This window comes from Schistocerca serialis, chromosome 5 (assembly GCF_023864345.2).
Source record: "Schistocerca serialis cubense isolate TAMUIC-IGC-003099 chromosome 5, iqSchSeri2.2, whole genome shotgun sequence".
NCBI classification, from domain to species: domain Eukaryota; kingdom Metazoa; phylum Arthropoda; class Insecta; order Orthoptera; family Acrididae; genus Schistocerca; species Schistocerca serialis.
Genome location: NC_064642.1, coordinates 834,395,883 through 834,419,191, shown reverse-complemented (window position 1 = coordinate 834,419,191; position 23,309 = coordinate 834,395,883). Strand labels below are relative to the sequence as shown.

General features: G+C 43.6%; 1 protein-coding gene across 7 annotated transcripts in view; it reads left to right on the top strand.

Moving 5' to 3' along the window:
- The window catches only part of LOC126480707 (ribosome-binding protein 1), a 347,820-nt gene that overhangs the window by 174,911 nt on the left and 149,600 nt on the right, over nt 1-23,309 (top strand). For all 7 annotated transcript variants that reach the window (XM_050103956.1, XM_050103952.1, XM_050103955.1 and 4 more), the window contains one exon: nt 8,868-9,131. In XM_050103956.1, coding sequence (XP_049959913.1) covers nt 8,868-9,131 — 264 coding nt within the window. The remainder of the gene's footprint in view (nt 1-8,867; nt 9,132-23,309) is intronic.

Below are 23,309 nucleotides of genomic sequence, written 5' to 3'. Positions count from 1 at the left end.
AGTGTCAGCCAGTTTGCCGTGGCATACGGAGCTCCATCGCAGTCTTTAACACTGGTAGCATGCCGCGACAGCGTGAACGTGAACCGTATGTGCAGTTGACGGACTTTGAGCGAGGGCGTATAGTGGGCATGCGGGAGGCCGGGTGGACGTACCGCCGAATTGCTCAACACGTGGGGCGTGAGGTCTCCACAGTACATCGATGTTGTCGCCAGTGGTCGGCGGAAGGTGCACGTGCCCGTCGACCTGGGACCGGACCGCAGCGACGCACGGATGCACGCCAAGACCGTAGGATCGTACGCAGTGCCGTAGGGGACTGCACCGCCACTTCCCAGCAAATTAGGGACACTGTTGCTCCTGGGGTATCGGCGAGGACCATTCGCAACCGTCTCCATGAAGCTGGGCTACGGTCCCGCACACCGTTAGGCCGTCTTCCGCTCACACCCCAACATCGTGCAGCCCACCTCCAGTGGTGTCGCGACAGGCGTGAATGGAGGGACGAATGGAGACGTGTCGTCTTCAGCGATGAGAGTCGCTTCTGCCTTGGTGCCAATGATGGTCGTATGCGTGTTTGGCGCTGTGCAGGTGAGCGCCACTATCAGGACTGCATACGACCGAGGCACACAGGGCCAACACCCGGCATCATGGTGTGGGGAGCGATCTCCTACACTGGCCGTACACCACTGGTGATCATCGAGGGGACACTGAATAGTGCACGGTACATCCAAACCGTCATCGAACCCATCGTTCTACCATTCCTAGACCGGCAAGGGAACTTGCTGTTCCAACAGGACAATGCACGTCCGCATGTATCCCGTGCCACCCAACGTGCTCTAGAAGGTGTAAGTCAACTACCCTGGCCAGCAAGATCTCCGGATCTGTCCCCCATTGAGCATGTTTGGGACTGGATGAAGCGTCGTCTCACGCGGTCTGCACATCCAGCACGAACGCTGGTCCAACTGAGGCGCCAGGTGGAAATGGCATGGCAAGCCGTTCCACAGGACTACATCCAGCATCTCTACGATCGTCTCCATGGGAGAATAGCAGCCTGCATTGCTGCGAAAGGTGGATATATACTGTACTAGTGCCGACATTGTGCATGCTCTGTTGCCTGTGTCTATGTGCCTGTGGTTCTGTCAGTGTGATCATGTGATGTATCTGACCCCAGGAATGTGTCATTAAAGTTTCCCCTTCCTGGGACAATGAATTCACGGTGTTCTTATTTCAATTTCCAGGAGTGTAGAATGGAGGAAACCCCTGCTACCTTTATTATTAGGTTTCATTTTTTGACATATTGCACACATTCTAATGACTTTCTGTACTTTCCGTCGCAAATTAGGAAAGTAGCAATATGTTCGTAGCTTATTGGCACACTTAATCACTCCAAAGTAGCCCCAAGCCTGATGTGTATATTGTATCAACTTGACTTCATATCTTTCAAGAATACTCACCAATTATCTCCTTTTGTATTCCTCCAATACAATACAACTCCCTTTATCACCTTAAAATAGCCTTTTAGGTTGGAATATCCAGGTTGTTCCACTTTCTGTTGGACACCACAGCAGCATATATCCTTTTTCTGTAACTTCTCCATCCCCTGGCATAATTCCAAATAATACCTTCTTGCCTTTGGCTCTTTCATTAGTATGGTAGTAAATTCTTCTCTGCGCTCACCTAATTGTTCTTCCTGACCTCATCCTTCTGGCAGCCTAGATAGGGCATCTGCAGTTTTTCCTTTAATATATCATACGTGAAATCGACACTCCTGTAACGTCCTTGTCCACTGTAATAATCTCGGTGTGAGCACCTTGCACATTTGCAAGGAGCTGAGGGCTTAGTGACATCAATAGACTATTGTTTGTGCCTCATATAAATAGTAGTGGAACTTCTTGAAAGCCCAAACTATAGCTTAATGCTTCCAGCTCAGTTGTGGTATATGCCCTTCCAAAATTTGACAATACTCTGCTTGCAAAAACTATAGGGCAGAACATAGGTTGCCCATTAACTGTCTGTATTTGGAAAAGACGAGATCCTAATCTGACATTTGAAGAATCTGTAATCAGGCAAAAATCTATGTCCATGTATGGATGATGCAACAATTTTGCAGTTACCAGAGCATATTTGATTTTCTCAAACGCATATTGACAGTCATTTGTCCATTGCAAAGAAACATTCTTTCTTAAAAATTTTCCTAATGGCTGTGCATTCATGACTTGGTCCTCCATGAACCATTGAAAAAATGAGGCTAAACCAAAAACGCCTTAAGTTTATTATTATTATTATTATTATTATTATTATTATTATTATTTTACTCCTAGGCATAGGAAAATTCTTAATAGTGCTTATCTTGGCACTGCCTGGCAAAATTACTTTGTCATCAATTAAATGACCCAAAAATTTTATCTTCTTCATCCCGAAGTGAGACTTTTGCAGGTTTGCTATTATTCCAGATCTCCTAAAAGATTCAAGTAATCTCTCTAATAAGCAGATGTGTTGTTACCATGTTGCGGTAGCAATTAAGATGTCATCGACAAACAGGATGAGCTGAATTCTTTGTTCAGGTCCTAACACTGCATCTAATGCCATTATAAAAACTCCTGCGCTCACATTCAAACCGAAAGGCAATACTTTAAACTGATAACTTCTTCCGGCATATATGGAGGCTGTATATTGTCTTGATGGTTCATCCAGTTTGATCTGCCAATAAGAATCTGGAGGTCAGTACTGGTAAAGTAATTAGCTCCATGAAACTTCTGAATGAGTTAGTCTATATTTTCTGGGTGAGTTCTCACCGGTACAATAATAATTGTATTGATGACTCTTGCATCCGACACCAATCTTACTTTTTCCCTCGGTTTGGGTACAACTAACAGCGGATTGCAATATGGACTGACGCATGGTTCTATCAGGTCCCAAGTTATCACCCTGTTCATTTCTTCACATACTGATTTCTTCAATCTCCATGGAATTGGATATGATTTATTACAATATGTCTCGTGAGGAAACACTTCCAAATGGCACGTAAACCCCTTAATAATTCCTCACCTTTCTTCAAAAACTTGGACATATTTCTCCAAAACATCTATCAACTGATTATTTTGTTCGTTTTCCAATCCATTAGCTTACTTTCCCTTTTCTTCCACTTGTTCTGCTATTCCAAGTATCTTGCTTTCCCTTACCTCTTCTGTACATTTACATCTCCTTCCTTTTCCAATGAGCTTAATACCATGCCCAGGACAGTGATTTCCGATACTCCTCTTCCCTGATCAGATCAACTTGTGCCATTTCCCCATTATCACAAAAACTGACTTTACCGGACGAGAAGTCTATTTTTAGGTACTTCTCCCTCACAGTCCCTAATCCGATGATACAGTCTTCTATTAATTTTTGAATTACTGAGAACATGCATCTTATCACTGTATTTCCTATTCTTACATCTAGCAAAGTTTGTATCCAGGCTGGTTGCGAGCAGGTACCTAAGACTCCAATGACCTTACAGTTTCGTATCAGCAATATCAGTAACTCAGTCTTCTGGGATAGCCATTTAAATAAATTCAATATAATGGAAGGAAACATTCCACGTGGGAAAAAATATATATAAAAACAAAGATGAGTCGACCCACCGAACAAAAGCGCTGGCAGGTCGATAGACACACAAACAAACACAAACACACACACAAAATTCAAGCTTTCGCAACAAACTGTTGCCTCATCAGGAAAGAGGGAAGGAGAGGGGAAGACGAAAGGAAGTGGGTTTTAAGGGAGAGGGTAAGGAGTCATTCCAATCCCGGGAGCGGAAAGACTTACCTTAGGGGGAAAAAAGGACAGGTATACACTCGCACACACGCACATATCCATCCACACATACAGACACAAGCAGACATATTTAGAGACATATGTCTGCTTGTGTCTGTATGTGTGGATGGATATGTGCGTGTGTGCGAGTGTATACCTGTCCTTTTTTCCCCCTAAGGTAAGTCTTTCCGCTCCCGGGATTGGAATGACTCCTTACCCTCTCCCTTAAAACCCACTTCCTTTCGTCTTCCCCTCTCCTTCCCTCTTTCCTGATGAGGCAACAGTTTGTTGCGAAAGCTTGAATTTTGTGTGTGTGTTTGTGTTTGTTTGTGTGTCTATCGACCTGCCAGCGCTTTTGCTCGGTGGGTCGCCTCATCTTTGTTTTTATATACATTTAAATAAATTGTTAGAGATCACATTTATCGAAGCTCCGGTAATCAAGATTACTCTGATAGGTATGTCTAATATTTCGGCATGGATCGCTGATATTTGCACTTATTAGAAACTTGTTCCCCAGGATTTATGTCTTCCATTAACTCCTCAATGATCCTCATTCCATCGTTGTATCTAAAACAGTTTGCAGGTGACTGCTTGGCTCCTATTACTCTTTTACTGACTGAACCTCAGGGTAATAATCCAGTCAGATTCAGTTTAAATTGCACTGTCTAGCCAGTCCGTGGTTGTCATCGGTTGCTTCAACTATGACTGGTGGTTGTTCTCTCCAGGACTGATTATTTGTTGGCCTTGGGCTCGCTTCGTATATAGTTTGATTACTTTGCCCTTGATTTCTATGGTCATTATATACAGGATTGGACCTCCTTTCAGATTGCCTCTGTTTCTGTTTGGCTCATAATTTCTTCTGTTATTCTGCTGTTCCTTACAGCTTGCTTCATTGTTGTAACCATTATCCATATGGGTTCGATGAAAATTATGCATTTGTCTTCCATTAATTCTTCTGTTAATACTGTTATAACATATCCACTTATTTTCCATTTGACAAGATATGTAATTATTTCTTCCTCTTTGTTCCTCCTGTAACAAATCAATTGAATCTACTGCAGACATGAATTCTTCCGAATTGTCTTCTGAAATATGCAGCAGTTTTTCCCTGATCTCTATCAGAAGCTGAGCTTTGATGATCATTATGACACTTTTGTGATCTATTAAACAATGGAAAATCCAGGATGGTATGTAACAATACCATGAAGGAAAGTTGCTACTCACCATATAGCAGAGATGCTGAGTCACGATAGACACAACTTTTGTGATCTATTGGTTGATCCCAATATCTTGCTTTATTCAAATATTTTTCGAAGTATTTCCTGAAGTTCCCTTTTCGGTAAGAGAAGGGTTCCCGGTTACGTACTTCCTTCTTCAATCTCTCCTGAATGCCTCTTGACCAATATCTATTGAGGAATGGCTTCTCAAATTCTTCGTAGGTGTGGCACTTGTCTATTATGTCAGTCACCCACAGACTACAATCGCCTTGGATGCATCCTGATACATATTTGATTTTCAGTTGATCCGACCAAGCTCGTGGTAACCCTCCTCTGAATTGTCTGATAAATACGACAGGATTTGATGTCTTCTTTTCTGGAAAAAATATTTGGAATTGCCTGTGCCTTAACATTTTTTCCTTCCTTTGAGTGCATGTATACAAATTTTGTGCAACTTCTTTCCATCTTTGGAACTCGGTTCCTGTATGCCCGCAAACTTCCTTCAACTCTTGATCTATTTGGCGAGGTAATGGAAGGCCTTCACTCACTACATTCTCTACCGGTTCCTTGATACCTTTATTAACGGATAGTATCACCTACTGTTCTTTATCCACTACGCAATTGTCTAATTGTTGCTTAAACTGTTAAGTTTTTTCTTGGAACTTTTGTTCCATTCACCCTTCATGTCCAGACGTTAATTTCTGTACTGTTGAGGCCAGGGTTTGTACCTCTATTTCTACGGTTTGTTGTCTCCTCCGCATGTTTTCAGTTTCACTGTTTACTCCATTTATTTTATTTTATTTTTTTTTTTTTTATTTTTTTTTTTTAAAGTTGTTCACGGGTTTGCTTCATACTGTTTATTTCTCTCCTGATTTCTGTATGTTCATTTGTCAAAGTACTCATATCAGCTAATACTTTAACAAAATCTTCCTTTGTGAGCGGTTTGTTCACTTTATTTGTTATACCCTTTACTTTCTTGGCTAACTCTGCCTGTTCTGTAACTAAATTGGTCACAGTAGCAGTCAGATTTGTTACTTTACCCACTGTATTTGCCTGTTCCACAGCTATGGTTTCTGTATTTGCTGAGCAAGCGAATATGTCAGCTGCGCAGGTGGCTATTTCTGCAATCTGTTTCGTCTGAGTAACAGTCATGCGAGATTGTTCCGAAGCTAAATTTTCAACTGCTGTTGATATATTTGCTTCTATAGCAGACATGTGAGACTGTTCTGCAGCTAAACTAGCTACAGTAGTCATCAAAAGTTTCATTTGGTTGAAGAACTCAGCCATGGGATCTTTGGTTTCTCCTTGGCCAGCATCTACAATTTGCCCTGGGTTTTGTTCATCACCACTGGGCTGCACATTCAATTCCTATTCCCTCTGCATTTTAAACTGTGAACTGGTTTTAACCATAAGAATTCAGTTGTTCACTATTCTTTTAATTACTTTACTCTGAACACAATTCAGCTCTAACCCACAGAAATACACATCAGGTAGTATACCCCAGACTATCTCTCCACAATTGTGGACACATCAACAAAAAAACATATATCACTAATATATACTAAAAACATGTAATAACTAAATCTACAAATATTTGTAACCCAGTCATTCTCTACAAAGACGAGACTAATGTGTGCAATGAGTTAGCATGTCATTTTTGTGCTTGCCTTTACTGTAGAGTAGAACCGCATGAAGTTCATATGTGATGGACCTATGTTGTTGTGGCTGCCTGATGACGGATGTAGCTCACATAGAATGATTCCCTCATTTGTACATGAAATTATACAAAGCACAACATTAGTACATATACATAACATAAAATACGCATTTATCACTACAAATCACAATAGATACCATCAATACATATAACTCAGTGATAATGTATTAATTTGTTTTTGGTCACGAAATATTTGACAGTGTCTGTTTCACTCCTTGTAAGTCCTGTCACGGTTGCCATTTTTATAATATTGCTGCTCAGAAAAAGAAATTGATGTTTTAAGCTGGTAATATTAAATTTGTTGTTATTCGACTAGTGTGTGTAATGTATCCATTTGTATGTCTGTGAAGGACAATATCCCTAGCTGCATTGACGATTCCCACAGCATGTGGTGGAGGAACAGCTGCCGACTCCGACGGTTGCCTGTAAAATTCTTGAAGCCTGTAAAATTCTTGAAATGTAAGAGAAAGAAAACTTCTTTAGGGTCTTCTCAAATTGGAACACTGCAATTCGCATTTGGTCATTCTATGATGGTCTTAGAGTGAAATGAGTTCTTTTTAGGAGAAAACTTACTCTATGCTTTTGACTGTGTTATTGAAGCGGGTTCTACAGCAAACATCGACCACCAAATGTTCGAAGTCCTATACAAGCTTGTAGTACATTTTAGTTCAGCACAGAATCCTTTGATCAAAATTAAATATGCGCAGTTACCTTTGAAATACAATAGACTGTATTCTGGCCATTGCTAAACTCCACATTAACATATCGCTTGTGAATCTCAAACACAAATTATACAATATGGTGGCTAACAATGACTGTTTCATTGCACACACTTTCTACACGTCCTCTTGTTTTCCTGTCTCTTAACAAAGTCCTCTAACGTTCCGATTTTCTTACTTTTCACGTAGCACGGAGCAAAGCTAAGTCAAGGAATAACTACTCGCTCACGCAGGCAAAACTCACCACGTCGCGATTATATTAACTTTAAACCAGTAACAATAGGAAGGACTTTTAACTCCTTTCCTGAACTCAAATGTACCTGGTCCTGTTCTGAATCCACAGTTCTCTTCCTCAGCATTGACCTTTATGTCACTGAGACCTACATCTGATATTCAGCCCATATAAAACCGATCGGAAAGCAACAGTATATCTAAAGTTTGACAGTTGCTGGCCATTCAACATTGAATGCTGCCTTCCATAGAGACTAGGTATCCATAGCAGATGTATCTGCTCCACCACTTAATTTCTCAACATAAACCATCTCTCAGACCTTCCATCCCCTCAGTTGCCCTACAGATCTACTTAGGTCTCCAGTGTCATAATACACAACATTACCAAGGTTATTACTTTCTCTATTCCACACAACATTACCAAGGTTACTACTTTCTCTAGTTCATGCCTGTGCATCATAAGAGCCATCTATATCTCCCCGCCCCCCCCCCTCCCCCCACCCCTTTCCCCCAATAACAGTTTCCCCAAAATCTAGAGTCGGGAGATAGGAACTTTCCCTTCATCATATAACCATCTTTTCATTACATTTTATTTACTTATTTTGTTTTAACTATTTCCCTTCACTTTTTCACATTCGCCCCATCTCCACTTCGCTCTCTCTCTTATTGTTAATTGCATTATTCATTTCTCAGCTTCTTCCTATTAATCAATTTTTTTATCCTTTTATCTGGACTGAAGCTGACAGTACTTCGTAACATACTACCTTTGATCTCCTGCTCTCTGTGATCTGCTCCCTGCCCTTGCACCATACTTTGTCCCCCTTTCCGATGACAGGGGGTTCCTCTCACCTTGAGGTTTGAGTGACCTGCTCCTCCTTCCTCCCGTTGCCCCTTTCCTCCTCCTCCTCCTCCTCCTCCTCCTCCATGAGCACGAAAATCTAGGATGGTATGGTCTGTTTTTGTAAGTGGCTTTTGGCACTAATGTTTCACCTTCTGGAGTTCAGCATTGGTCAACAGTTCTCTCACATAACTGCAGTATTGTGTATGTGCTGGCATGCAAAGATACCCGTAATGGAGTAGTTTTAAGGTTTTGTGATAGTTGTGTGTTAAATATTCCATGTTTTATGTCCTTGCCTTATTTATACACAATTGTCTTGTGTGTTTTGTTTCACTTGTCATGTTTGCTAACAGGAAACCAGAGTAATCAATGCTGAATTGGAACGTCGTCTCCAGCATGCACAACAGCGAGAAGTAGAATTACAGTATGAAAACAATAAAGCGAAGGAGAGTTATGAGTCTCTAAACACCAAATATGCATCACTCGTGGAAATCAGCAATGAAGTAAACAAATTAAGAAGTGAGAATGAAAAACTTGCAGAGCAGCTGGTATCACTGAATGATGCAAGACTTGAAGCCCAGAGGTTACAAGAAGAAAATGGTGTTTTGCAGACTCAGGTGAGTTTATTATACAATTGTGGGTATTCTGTAGCTGCTGTTCATTTATTATTGTTTACTGTTAGCCATTATTTGAAATAATGAAGATTAATTCAAGTACACATCTGCGTCCTGATGACAAATGCAAATGTGTGGCATTTTGTAATGAGATTCTTGATGCTATTGACAATGATAACACTTTTGCACAATGCATCATGTTCAGTGGTGCAGTGACTTTCCACATTAGTGGTCAGGTAAACAAACACAATGTTCAAATTTGGGGCCTATGGAACCCACATGCAGCCATTGAACATATGAGATTCGCCCAAAGTCAGTGTGTTTTGTGCTACATCCCGATCATTTGTTTATGGCCCATTCTTCTTTCATGCAAACACGGTTAATGGTCAGCAATATCTCTCTCTGTTACAAAAGTGGTTGTTTCCGAGGCTACATGAAGACAACTTCATGTTTCAAGAAGACAAGGTACCCCCTCAGTGGAATTGCCAAGTGCGTGAATATCTAAATGAAACTCTACTGAACCTTTGCATTGGCTGTCAAGGAGCCAGCGACTTAGCATGTCTCAGCTGGGCTCCTCGGTCACCAGATTTGGCACCCTCTGACTACTTCTTGTGGGGTTTCGTTAAAGGGAACGTTTGTGTACCACCACTCCCCAGAACCTGGAAGAGTTGAAGAACCTGCCATAACATCAGTGACGAAGGACATGCTTGCCTGAGTATGGGAGGAATTTGAGTATCAATGTGATATTGTTCGTGTCACTGATGGAGGACATATTGAACATCTGTAATGTGAACTTGAGAGGTTTGTAAATATGGAATTAAAGTTTCATATTCGTATATCTTAAAGTTTAATAAATATATGGATTTGAAATTTGTGAATTCTTTTTGAAACACCCTGTAATTGTGTACCATTGTGATGTGAAGTTGTATTTCTCAGCCCCGTTGCAGTCTATTAAATGCCATAACTCTGGACAGGAGTCTACCCCTTGTACAAATAACTGCGTTTGTGAAGACTGTGGTCGGGTGCTTCATGAAAAATACCCACCATCCTGTGTCAATTGCTGATATGATCACCTACCTAACCCCTCCTTTATCCCAGAGTGTGCTACCTTATTTGTAGAACATAATATGTGGGAGCTTAATGTCTCCAGTTGCCTGTCATATTTTGAAGCCCGCAGTCACTTATATGCCACCCTGATGATAGCAAACTTTGCTATTTCTATTCCCAGGTCATCGGCAGTACCTAGAGTACTTACTGCCATTATTACCTTGACGTTGACCTCTGGTAGTTACATAAGTTGAATTGGTTCAGGAAAGAGATAAGTGGTTTCCACATGTGATCCCTGCAGCACTGTCTTTGGGGACTTCAACTCCTCAAACTCAATTGGAGAAGCAGTGTCAAACTACACTTCTGGAAATTGAAATAAGAACACCGTGAATTCATTGTCCCAGGAAGGGGAAACTTTACTGACACATTCCTGGGGTCAGATACATCACATGATCACACTGACAGAACCACAGGCACATAGACACAGGCAACAGAGCATGCACAATGTCGGCACTAGTACAGTGTATATCCACCTTTCGCAGCAATGCAGGCTGCTATTCTCCCATGGAGACGATCGTAGAGATGCTGGATGTAGTCCTGTGGAACGGCTTGCCATGCCATTTCCACCTGGCGCCTCAGTTGGACCAGCGTTCGTGCTGGACGCGCAGACCACGTGAGACGACGTTTCATCCAGTCCCAAACATGCTCAATGGGGGACAGATCCGGAGATCTTGCTGGCCAGGGTAGTTGACTTACACCTTCTAGAGCACGTTGAGTGGCACGGGATACATGCGGACGTTCATTGTCCTGTTGGAACAGCAAGTTCCCTTGCCGGTCTAGGAATGGTAGAACGATGGGTTCGATGACGGTTTGGATGTACCGTGCACTATTCAGTGTCCCCTCGACGATCACCAGTGGTGTACGGCCAGTGTAAGAGATCGCTCCCCACACCATGATGCCGGGTGTTGGCCCTGTGTGCCTCGGTCGTATGCAGTCCTGATTGTGGCGCTCACCTGCACGGCGCCAAACACGCGTACGACCATCATTGGCACCAAGGCAGAAGCGACTCTCATCGCTGAAGACGACACGTCTCCATTCGTCCCTCCATTCACGCCTGTCGCGACACCACTGGAGGCGGGCTGCACGATGTTGGGGCGTGAGCGGAAGACGGCCTAACGGTGTGCGGGACCGTAGCCCAGCTTCATGGAGACGGTTGCGAATGGTCCTCGCCGATACCCCAGGAGCAACAGTGTCCCTAATTTGCTGGGAAGTGGCGGTGCGGTCCCCTACGGCACTGCGTAGGATCCTACGGTCTTGGCGTGCATCCGTGCGTCGCTGCGGTCCGGTCCCAGGTCGACGGGCACGTGCACCTTCCGCCGACCACTGGCGACAACATCGATGTACTGTGGAGACCTCACGCCCCACGTGTTGAACAATTCGGCGGTACGTCCACCCGGCCTCCCGCATGCCCACTATACGCCCTCGCTCAAAGTCTGTCAACTGCACATACGGTTCACGTCCACGCTGTCGCGGCATGCTACCAGTGTCAAAGACTGCGATGGAGCTCCGTATGCCACGGCAAACTGGCTGACACTGACGGCGGCGGTGCACAAATGCTGGGCAGCTAGCGCCATTCGACGGCCAACACCGCGGTTCCTGGTGTGTCCGCTGTGCCGTGCGTGTGATCATTGCTTGTACAGCCCTCTCGCAGTGTCCGGAGTAAGTATGGTGGGTCTGACACACCGGTGTCAATGTGTTCTTTTTTCCATTTCCAGGAGTGTACATTGTCTACTGGTGACAGTGCTCACGTTATAGAAATTTTTTGCAGACATGACGAGACATACAACCAGCCAGTGGCTGGAGGAGCCACGACCGGAGGGTCTCAACACTGCTCGCTCCTCCTCAGTTTCTACCCTCACAGTGGATAATCCCTTCCAAAAGTCCTGACCCTTTTATGTAGCTAAGGATAAAAAGTGGTAGTCTTGGGCCGTTGGACCCAGAACCTATGTTCGTCGATATTGTTCCAGTAACAGGCAAGTGATGTGTCCTGTCCGCTCAGACCTTCCACACCTAGCCAGAATGCTCTTAGAAGTGTTAATTCAGTGGAACTGCAATGAATGTTATTGTCACCTGCTATAATTACAACCACCAATTTCCTCCTGTTTGTTATTCTCCAACCCTCAGAAGTTATCGTATCTGCACCCTCAGAAGTTATCGTACCTGCTGTCGGAACCTAACTGGCCCTGAGAGAGCCTCATGAGAGGTCACTATATTGGTTTGCACCAATGTTGTTTGTGATTTCCTCTCTGTACCACAGTGGAGTTGGTTGTAACGTGAGTACAAACAACTGTAGTGATTACTATTTACAACGTATATTTACCCCCAGACAGGGCAGTTAGTCACCTAGAATTGGCCACTGTCCCTGCCCTCCACCTTGCCTGTCCCTTCTTCCTACCTTCTCCTCCTTGTAGATTTCAATGCAGACCACCGTGCTGTGGATTACTCTTCATCGCCTGGTATAGGTGTCCTGGTTTACCAGCTTTTTGATGTTTGTGGTCTCTCTCTTCTCAATTCCAGTGCCCCTAGTCACTATTGGTCCCCCTGGCACCTTTATATCTGTTGACATCTAGATCTACATTGATAATCTGCAATCCACCGTAAGGCACCTGGCAGAAGGACCCCATACCAATACTAGTCAATTTGCTTTACTCTTCCACTCGCAAATAGAATGACGGAAAATAATTGTCTATAAGCCTCCGTATGAGCACCAATTTCTTGTACCTTGTCTTCGTGGTCTTGCACACAAAGTATGTTGGAGGGAACAGAATTGTTCTGCTATCAGCTTCAACATCTGGTTCCCTAACTTTTCTCAATAGTGTAAAGAATGTCGTCTTTTCTCCAGGGATTCCCATCCGCATTCGAAGCATCTCTGAAACATTTGCATGTTCTTTGAACCTACCAGTAACAAATCTATCAGCCCACCTCTAAATATCTTCTATGTATTCCTTTAATCTGACGTGATACAGATCCCAAACACTCAAGCAATACTCAAGAATAGGTTTCACTATCGTTCTATATGTGGTCTCCAGATGAGAATTACACTTTCCTAGAATTCTCTCAATAAACCGAAGTCATTCATTCAACTCTTCTACCACTATCCTCACATGCTTGTTCCATGTCATATCACTTTGCAGTGTTATGCCCAGATATTTAAATGATGTGACGGTGTCAAATAGGACACTACGAATGCTATATGCAAACTTTACGGGTTTGTTTTTCCTATTCATCTGCATTAACTTAAATTTTCCTACACCCAGTAGAAATTTAGTTTAAGTCATCTTGTATCCACCTACAGTCACTCAACTTAAACGCCTTACTGTACACCACAGCATCATCAGCAAACAACTGCAGATTTGTTGCACATCCTTTCTGCCAGATCATTTATGTATATAGGGAATAATAGCAGTCCTTTCACACTTCCCTGGGGCACTCCTGATGATGTTTCTGATGAACACTTACCGTCTTCGAGCCACTCGCATATCGGTGAACCTATTCCATATGCTCATACCTTCTTTAAGAGCCTGCAATGGGGCAACATGTCAAACAGTTTTTGGAAATCTAGAAATATGGAATGGGTAAGTTGAGTTTCACACTTGTGATGCTTTCTGAAACCATGCTGATTTGAGGACATAAGCTTCTTGGTCCCAAGAAAATTTATTGTATTCGAACTAAGAATATGTACAAGGATTCTGCAGCAAACCAGTGTTAAGGATACAGGTCTGTAATTATGTGGGCCCATTCTTTTGCCCGTCTTATATACGAGAGTCACCTGAGCTTCTCTCCAATCACTTGAGACTCGGTGCTGGGATAGAGATTCACAATAAAGGGGCCAGTGCCATAGTGTACTCTTTGAAAAGCCAAATTAGGATTCCATGTGGACCTGGAGACTATTTTGTTTTAGCTTCTTCAATTGTTTCTCTACACCAGGAATTCGTATTACTATGTCGTCCATATGGGAGTCTGTTCGATGGTCAAATGATGGTATGTTTGTATGATTCTCCTATGTGAATGATTTTTTGAATGTTGAATTTGAAACTTGGGCTTTCATTTTGCTATATTCAACTGCCACACCCAACTGGTCAACAAGTGACTGGATGGGAGCCTGAGGCCCACTTAGTGATTTTACATAGTACCAGAATTGTCTCAGGTTCTCTGCCAGATCTTTTGCAAAGATATGACGGTGGTAGTAGTTGTGTGCTTCACCCGTAGATCTTTTCACAGACACACGTACCTCTAGTAACATTTGCTTGTAATCATTTTTGCATTCTCTTTTGAACCAGGAGTGCATCAGCCTCTGTTTCCTTGATGTTATCTGAATCTAATAAACTGCGGTGGGTCTTTTCCCATCCTTCATCCAATTACTAGGCAGATAATTCTTCAGACCACGCTTTTACAATCTGCTTAAACTTTTCCCGTAATTCCTCCATATCCATCTTACTAGAACTCGGTGAGGTGCTAATGACTGCTTATCTGCTCTTTCTATAGTTCAATTCTTTTATCTTGGTGGCTCGCGCATGCCCGCCCAGACGCGGGAGATTGCTGCGTTGCCAGTTACACACAACGCACGCGCCAATAGAAGCGGCGCCATAGTATAGCATAGTTCGCAAGCTTACGTTTAGGGGGGAGCACGCAGTTCATGAAGTAAAGCCACCATGGCTGCATTAACCCTTTCGCTGCTACAGAGACGTGCACCCCGGATTCCGCGCTGTGGGCGATTTTGTCACTGCACTGCTCGCCTGTGCAGACACACGGTGTTCCGACTGCTTTGACACTCTTTATCATTCGATTCCACAAAAACTATTTGGCTCAAAAATTAGATTTTTACCTATCTTCTTGACTGATACCTTCCCCCCATAAATGACTTAATTTTGTTTCGATGTTCAACGCAGTTATTATGCAGCATTAAATATAGTAAACCATTGCACGAAATTTTGAAGAGTTTGCAGAGGTAAAGTCCATAGAGTATACTTTCCGTATGGTCGATTTTAGTTGCCACCATGTTGAGAATGAAATCTGGACAAGATACCTGTATATTTCATTTAATTTAAGTACCACATAAGTGTCGTATGTAATATTGAGAAATATTCCACCTTTCGCGACTCTAACAAAAGTTTTACTTACACTGGGCACGTTTGGCTTTATTTTAAAGCACTTCAATCAATCAAAAGGAAGTAGACAAAATACATTAAACAAAACTGCGGACTTACAAAAACATTAGGACTTGAATATACCGTCTGTCAGTGAAGTGTTCAGAGCTATGTCAAATATAATTTTGTGTGTGGCACACACAAACAGCATTTATTTGCTAAAACACTGATCAGCCGACACAAACGTTGAATATTGTGTTACTGCAGCACAAAACTACGAAAGGTGACTTGGCAATGGAGGAGACAAAATACTGTCCACTGAAGATGCTTCAAAAGAGAAAAACGTGTCTGGTCTAAATAAGTCGCTTATTACAGTTGCAGAAGAGGAATATATTTCAATACCATAGGTACAACTGCGACTGTGGAACAAAAACAAGAAAGAGAACACGAGTACCATTGTGTATGTACCATACCTTTCAGTGATTGAAGTGCTTTAAAATAAATCCAATAGCGCCTGGTGTAAATAAAACTTTTATTACAGTCGCGAAAGATGGAATATTTCTCAATATTACATAAGACACCTACGTGGTACTTAAACTAAATGAGATATTGTTATACAGTAAATTTTATATGAAATTTAGGTATCTTGTCTTCATTTCATTCTCAACATTGTGGCAACTAAAATCGACCATACGGAAAGTATACGCTATGGACTTTTACCTCTGCAAACTCTTCAAAATTCCGTGCAATGGTTTACTACATTTAATGCTGCACAATAACTGGGTTGAACTTCGAAACAAAATTTAGTCATTTATGGGGGGAAGGCATCAGTCAAGATGATGTGTAAAAATCAAATTTTTGGGCCAAATAGTTTTTGTGAAATCGAATGATAAAGTGTGTCAAAGCAGTCGGAACACCGTGTGTCTGCACAGGCAAGCAGTGCAGTGATGACAAAGTCGCGCACAGCGCGGAATGCAGGGAACACGTGTCTGCAGCAGCCAAAGGGTTAATGAAGAAACAAAGCACTAGAAATTTCAAAAAACTCCATTCAAACGAATAAAATTCTTGAAGTAAGACACTTCGATATTGTTTTTAAATAAAGAAAAATTTATGCACCACACAAGGTTTGAACTCTTAACTTGTCGCTTAGTATCTCAGCACTTTAACCATTACGCTAACGCAGCTCGTGTGGCAGTAATACTCCATAAGGATTCTAATATGTCAAGCAAAATACTGACACACACTATTGGTATGACTATGAATTACTCATGCTTCGTCGAAGTACAATAGGAAACAAACAGTTACCGCTGTTCCTTATTGCGAAAAAGCGGTTCATGAAATTGATACAAACACCTTCCCTTGTTATCGCCTGAATTAGGAGTCTTATTGCTTGTTTGGTTTAATTAATAATAAAATATGAAGCAGTTGGTATAAAGAACACTTTTCCAAACTTTCTATAAAACAAAGTCTGCTATCAAGACATGGCTTTTGTTCTATTACTTTATTTATGACTGAACGTTTCTAAAACTGAAGACACTCGTCCGTGCTCTGCACTGCAGCGAGATCTGGCAACGTCGTTCTCTGTTCATTGGCTGACTGTGTTTTGTGACGTCAGATGCGCAGAACGAACCTAAACTCGGCCGCCAAGATATATGATGCGCACTTTAGTAGAAGCACTCTCCTAGCCTTCTTAACTGATTTATTAACTATCATAACCATAGTTGCTGTGACATCATGATCACTAATCCCTGTTTCTTTACTGACATTGGCGGTAAGGTCCGGCCTGTTTGTAGCTAGATAGACAGTGATTTAAAGTTGCCTCCAACTAGTAAGACATGATGTGGGTATTTACCTGCTGCTGACCATAATAGACATTCTTTGAATGACTCTAGAACTGTCACAGCAGAATTGGGTGGCTGGTAGAATCATCCAACAATTAGCTTAGTTTCACTTAGACCTGTTATATGTGACCAGATAACTTCACTGTCACACTCAACTTTGACTTCAGTAGAAACAATTTTTTGTCAACTGCAATAAACACTCCCCCTCTAATGACCTAATGGTCTCTTCCTTCAATTCCGAGGCCTTGCCGCCGTGGTCACCCTAGGGCAATATTTGTGACAGCTGTCACATTCTGGTGATCCTGTCACTTCCTTGTCACCAGCTGATGGAACAATTGCCATATTGGGCTTTCCAAAGAGCATACAGACAATGTGTAGTATGTTTGTATCCACCACAAGTACCTGTACTTGCACGTGTACATGTCAAGGGTAAAAGAGTAAGGACAAAGCAACCCAGGCAGCTACACCAAGAAAGACCAGCAACAGTTCCACAGCGAGGATCCAGAAGGTACAAGGAAAGCAGAGTGCCTCTCAACGCCCACTTTCCCCTTCATCCTCAAACTGACAGGATGCAGGAAAAGGCTCATGACATTTGGGTCAAAAGCTGTCCTGAGCTCTGTCACACCTCATTCTTTGCCGTCTGATTGATGAGGAGGATATCGTGGAGTTAGATGCCTTGGATCCAGGCAGCCCTTCCAATCCCCCTTGCTCTTCAAGTGCGACACCTCCCTGCTCCAAAGAAAGTAAATTAAAACCACACCGATGACATGGCTTCCATACTATAGTGGACCATAAATGAGTTCAGGACTCATGTGGAGGAACTGAAACTCCTAGCACAGGCACGTCCCTTGTGCTTTTGTTTACAATAAATGCATTTTAAAGATACAGGTGCCCCTGTGCCTCAGGGATGGATATACGCTATACCACAAGGATGACCTATTGGGGGAAAGGGCCAAGCAGCTGCAGTTCAAATTCGTGTGTGTCGAATGATCACTGTTTGCTCACTGCATTTACCTCTGCAAGATGCACAAGACTCTGAGGCTCTCACAGATCTTATCGCACAACTCCTATGACCGTTCCTCCTCCTGGGAGACTTCAATGCCCCTCATGTTCTGTGGTGCCCGACCAGTACTAGCCCTTGGGGTTGGGTTTTGGAGGGCCTCATGACGTCTCACAAGCTGTGCATCCTCAACACAGGTACTCATACACATTTATCTACTGTTACTGGGTCATTCTCAGCCATCGACTTCTCTTTCTGTTCTCCCGCCCTCGCTGACTCTGTTCAGTGGGAGGTCATTGACAACCTTAATTCCAGTCACCATTTCCAAATCCTCCTTCACCTACTAAATGGCTCACCACCTGAAGTTAAACCCCCAAAATGGATGGTCGCCAGGATGCGTTTCAGCCAGCTGGCTGTGTTCGAACACTGTGACAGCATCCGAGGGTGGCTGGACCACATCACACGAGTGATCCATCGCACCATTGGCCTATCCATCTCACAGTCCTCAGGTCATCTTAGGAGGCAACCAGTACCTTGGTGCCCAGATGAGTGCTGTTCCATGGTTCAGGAAAGACATGTGGCTGTTAGACATTTTAAATGCCAATCGACAGCAGACTATCTTAGGGCCTTTCGAGTCACAAGGGCCAAGACTCGTTGCATCATTAGGGAGAGTAAGACAATGTCATGGCAAGTGTTCCTGGACTACATCAATTGTTCCACTTCTATGAAAGTATGGGAAGCCAATGCAGCTGTTTACCAATAGCAGCAGTGCTGAAACAGGGGCACTTCCAAACAGTACTGAGAGACATTGTTCAGATGCTGGCCAAACATTTTGCACAAATTACCGCCACTGCAAGCCAGGATCTGGCATTTTGTCACTATTGTGCGCCTGTTTAGAGGGAAAAGTTGGATTTCGGGTCCAACAGTTCTGAGACCTTCAACTCCCCTTTCTCCGTGTGGGAGCTCGAATCAGCACTGACTGAGGTTCGTGACACTGCACCCAGTAGTGACCAAATCCAGTGCCGCATGCTTTGACATTTGCCAGCAGCATCAAAGGAAATCCTCCTCAAATGTTTTTATCTAATATGGCAGACAGGCAACTTCCCCAACTGTTGGTGGGAGGCAATTATGATCCCTCTCCTCAAACCAGGAAGACACTGCACATGTCCCAGTTGTTACCAGAGTATCGCCTTAACGAGCTGTGTAGGGAAGACCGTGGAACAAATGGTTGACCGTTGTCTGGTCTGGTTGTTAGAGACCAGGCAACTCCTTAGCCATTCTCAGTGCGCATTCCGAAGATTTTGGTCCACTGTCGACAATCTGACCCTCCTAGAGGCGGCTATTCAAGCAGGCTTTCATCCGTCAGCATCACTGTATTGACATATTCTTCAATATAAGCAAGGCATACGATACTACTTGGAGACACTGTATTCTCACACAACTGCATCAATGAGGCTTTCGTGGCCACCTCCCCAGCTTCATATGGGCTTTCCTACCGCAGCAGTTTTTAGGACCCGAGTTGGTGACAACGTTGTCTTATCGATTTGAGCATGAGATTGGTGTTCTCAGGGCAGTGTTTTAAGTGTTACACTCTTTGCCATAGCCATCAACAGTATCACATCTATGGTAAGGAATCCTGTACAATGCTCCTTATTTTTAGATGATTGTGCTGTTTTCTGTTCCTCCTCCTGAGTTGCAATGGCAAGCCATCAGTTGTAACTTACAGTGCAGCAGTTAGAGGAGTGGGCTGCAAAGATGGGTTTCCAGTTTGCTGCAGATAACTTTGTGTGTTCGTTTTAATCATTCTCATCATCTTTTTAATTTGCCTGCCTTGAATGTGGGAACACCATCCTACATTTCAGAGACACAGTGCAGTTTCTGGGCCTCATTTTTGACTACCGATTGTCGTGGTTACCACACCTGCAAGACCTGAAAGCCAGAACCCTGAACGCACTGAACATCATAAAGTGCCTTTGCCACAGGTCTTGGGGGAGCGGGCAGGGTATGTCTCCTTCAGTTTTATCGGGCTTTTGTGCGCTCGCAGCTGGACTATGGTTGCATGGTGCATGGGTCAGCGAGGCCCTCTTACTTGTGGATCATTGACACTGTCCATCATGATGGAATTCATTTGGCCATGGGTGCTTATCAGACCAGTCCCATACCTAGCATTTGTGCTGAGGAGGGGAAACCGCCACTTACCATCTGGCGCCAGCTTCTCATGGTGCGCCGCGCCTGTAAGTTCATTGCAGCGCCATATTCACCCACACAACATACTGTTTCTTGTCCACCTCTGGAACACCTGTCCACGAGCCACGATGGTGTTTAGGATCCACGTGCAGCATGTGCTGGAGTCACTCAATGTGGTGCCAGTATGACCCCAAATCCAGGGTTTTAACCGTGCGCCACCCAGGTTGCTGGAGAGGCCCAGAGTGATTTTAGATTTGGTGCGGTACAGGGGAGATAGCACTCCTGCTTCCATTTTTAATGCAATATTCTCTGATATTTTATCTGAGTACCACAACCCTTTAGCAGTTTTTACGGATGGGTCTAAGCAGGGGGCTCTGGTGGTTGCTCTGTCATTTTCCCAGATCGTGTCCTCAAGGTCAGTCTGCCTCCAAAATTTACTGTCTTTGACGCAGAACTATATGCAATCTTGCAAGCACTGGAGCAGGTGGGACATTCTCTCAGTGTTAGATTTCTCATCTGCTCAGATTATCTGAGCACCCTTTACTCCTCAACATTTGTACCCAGCAGGTACAGTAGCCTAGAATATTCAGAATGCCCTACTGCAACTACGAATGGGGAAGGAGAGGTCATTCTGCTGAGTACCTGGGCACATTAGAATTGCAGAGAATGAAATGGCAGATCGAGCAGCCAAGGAGGCGTGTCGTGATCCTCTGGTATTTCGGTGTGCTATCCCCCTGCATGCTATCACCTCACTGTTGTTGTACAAAGTCATGTTTCGATGGAAAGACGAGAGGCTGGCAGTGACAGATAAAAAGCACTGTGTCATCAAGCCCACAACTCAGCCGTGGAGAACTTCCTTCTAGCCACGTTTGAGACGAGGTCCTTCTTACTCATCTTCGCATAGGCCATAGCCCTATGAAACGTGGATTCTTACTCCAGTGAGAGGACCCTCCAATGTGTGGTGCCTGTGGCGTGCAGATCACGGTGCACCACATTTTATTGGACTGCATTTTATTTGCCGACCAGCAGACTGTGGCTGATATGCCATGGATCTGCTGTCTATTTTATGTAATGATCAAACAAATGTGGTTAGGGTTTTAAAGTTTTGTGAATTGTCCATTGTTTTTAACAAGATGTTCTTAATGTGTCAAATGGTGACTGACTCACCCTAGTTTTTTGTAAATGGTCAGCCAGTCATATGTCCCTGTGCTTATCTTTTAGTTCTTCTGTGTTTTGTTTTCTCTGTGTTTTAATTTCTTGATTAATTCTCTTTCCTTCTGATTGATTTTAGTGCATGTGAGAGTGCATCTGTTACAGAGTGGCTGTGGTCATTTCGAGTGCATGCATGCACAACACTTTTAGTTCATCTCCACATTCGTTTGTTCTCATAAGTGTAAGGGCGCTGATGACCTCACCATTGGGCACCCATCAGATACACGAACGCACGTGCACGTACGCTACACGAACGCATGTGCACATACGCATACACCGCATAGGTGCGCTAAATCTTAGGCAGCAATATTTGCAGATTGCCTTCTTCACTTTTAAGCAACTCCATGCAGAGTCTCACTATCTATATAACTACAGTAAGAAGGAATACTGGAATAACTTTCTCACTCGTCCTCGGCAGCATGTGCCTCCTGATCCCAGATCATACCCTTTGTGGTGGTGTTTCTACCTGTGCATCAGTTCTTGATGAACACCTCACAACCCAGAATGAAATTTTCACTCTGCAGTGGAGCGTGTGCTGCTGTGAAACTTCCTGGCAGATTAAAACTGTGTGCCAGACTGAGACTCGAAAGACCTGTGTCAAAGCAAGCTGAGATATTTTTACCCCCCCCCCCCCCCCCCTCTTTTTTGCCATGTGCCTCCTTAAAATTCATTTTTTTACTTTTAACTAATTACCATTAACATACACAAGTATAATCTGCATTTTCATAAAAGAGAAAGGTTGGCCCTAAGTTTTAAAGAATATAACACCAGATCTAATTTTGTACTCAGTTTTGTGTATGTAATTAATTTCCTGGTTGATTTTGACTATTCCTAGTTAATATCTTTTGTTATAGGGTGAAATTAGTAATTGTTTTGTAACTCAAAATCTGTTTTTGACACCGAGCGAGTTAGCGCAGTGGTTAGCACACTGGACTCTCATTCGGGAGGACGACGGTGGTTTAATCCCGTCTCCGGCCATCCAGATTTAGGTTTTCCGTGATTTCCCTAAATCGCTCCAGGCAAATAATGGGATGGTTCTTTTGAAAGGGCGCGGCCGACTTCCTTCCCCGTTCTTCCCTAATCTGATGAGACCGATGACCTCGCTGTTTGGTTCTTCCCCAAAACAATCCAATCCAATCCAATCTGTTGTTGACTTATAAATAAATCCCCTCAGGGGGGTCGGCATTAAGTTGCTGGGTACGGGCTTGGCAACCCCGGAGTCCCTGAGCTGGGGACTGGGAAGCACCACCAGTCCTCCATACCGTAAGCTCTGAGTGTGCTCCATACCGTAAGGCACGACAGTGGAACGTTGTACGGTACAGAGCCTGGGGATCTTGGCTTAACTGCCTGGGTCGTGAGTATGGTATAAACCTCTATAAAAAAAAACCTCACTCTCAAGGTGTGCTGCATGCCAAGGAGACGCATGGCTGTTGAGGTACAACAGTTGCTGATGGGCGACCTCTGGGGAATCTGCCGCCCCCCGGTTGTATTAGGCTTACCCAGGCAAGTGGGGCTCTGTCTGGGTGGACATTCCTTCCCCTAGCTGCTCGTGGCACCACCATGAAACGAAATACAAATAGTGTGCAAGCACGAGTCTCTAAGAAAGGAAAGTTCAATGGTTTATAGTATGACCTCCAATCGTTCCCTTCCCTCTCCACACTAGGGGAGGAACGGCGGTCTAAATTACCTGGTGAGACATATTCTCCTTGATTTCTGGTTTGCAGCTGAACAGATGGGGACTTGTTTC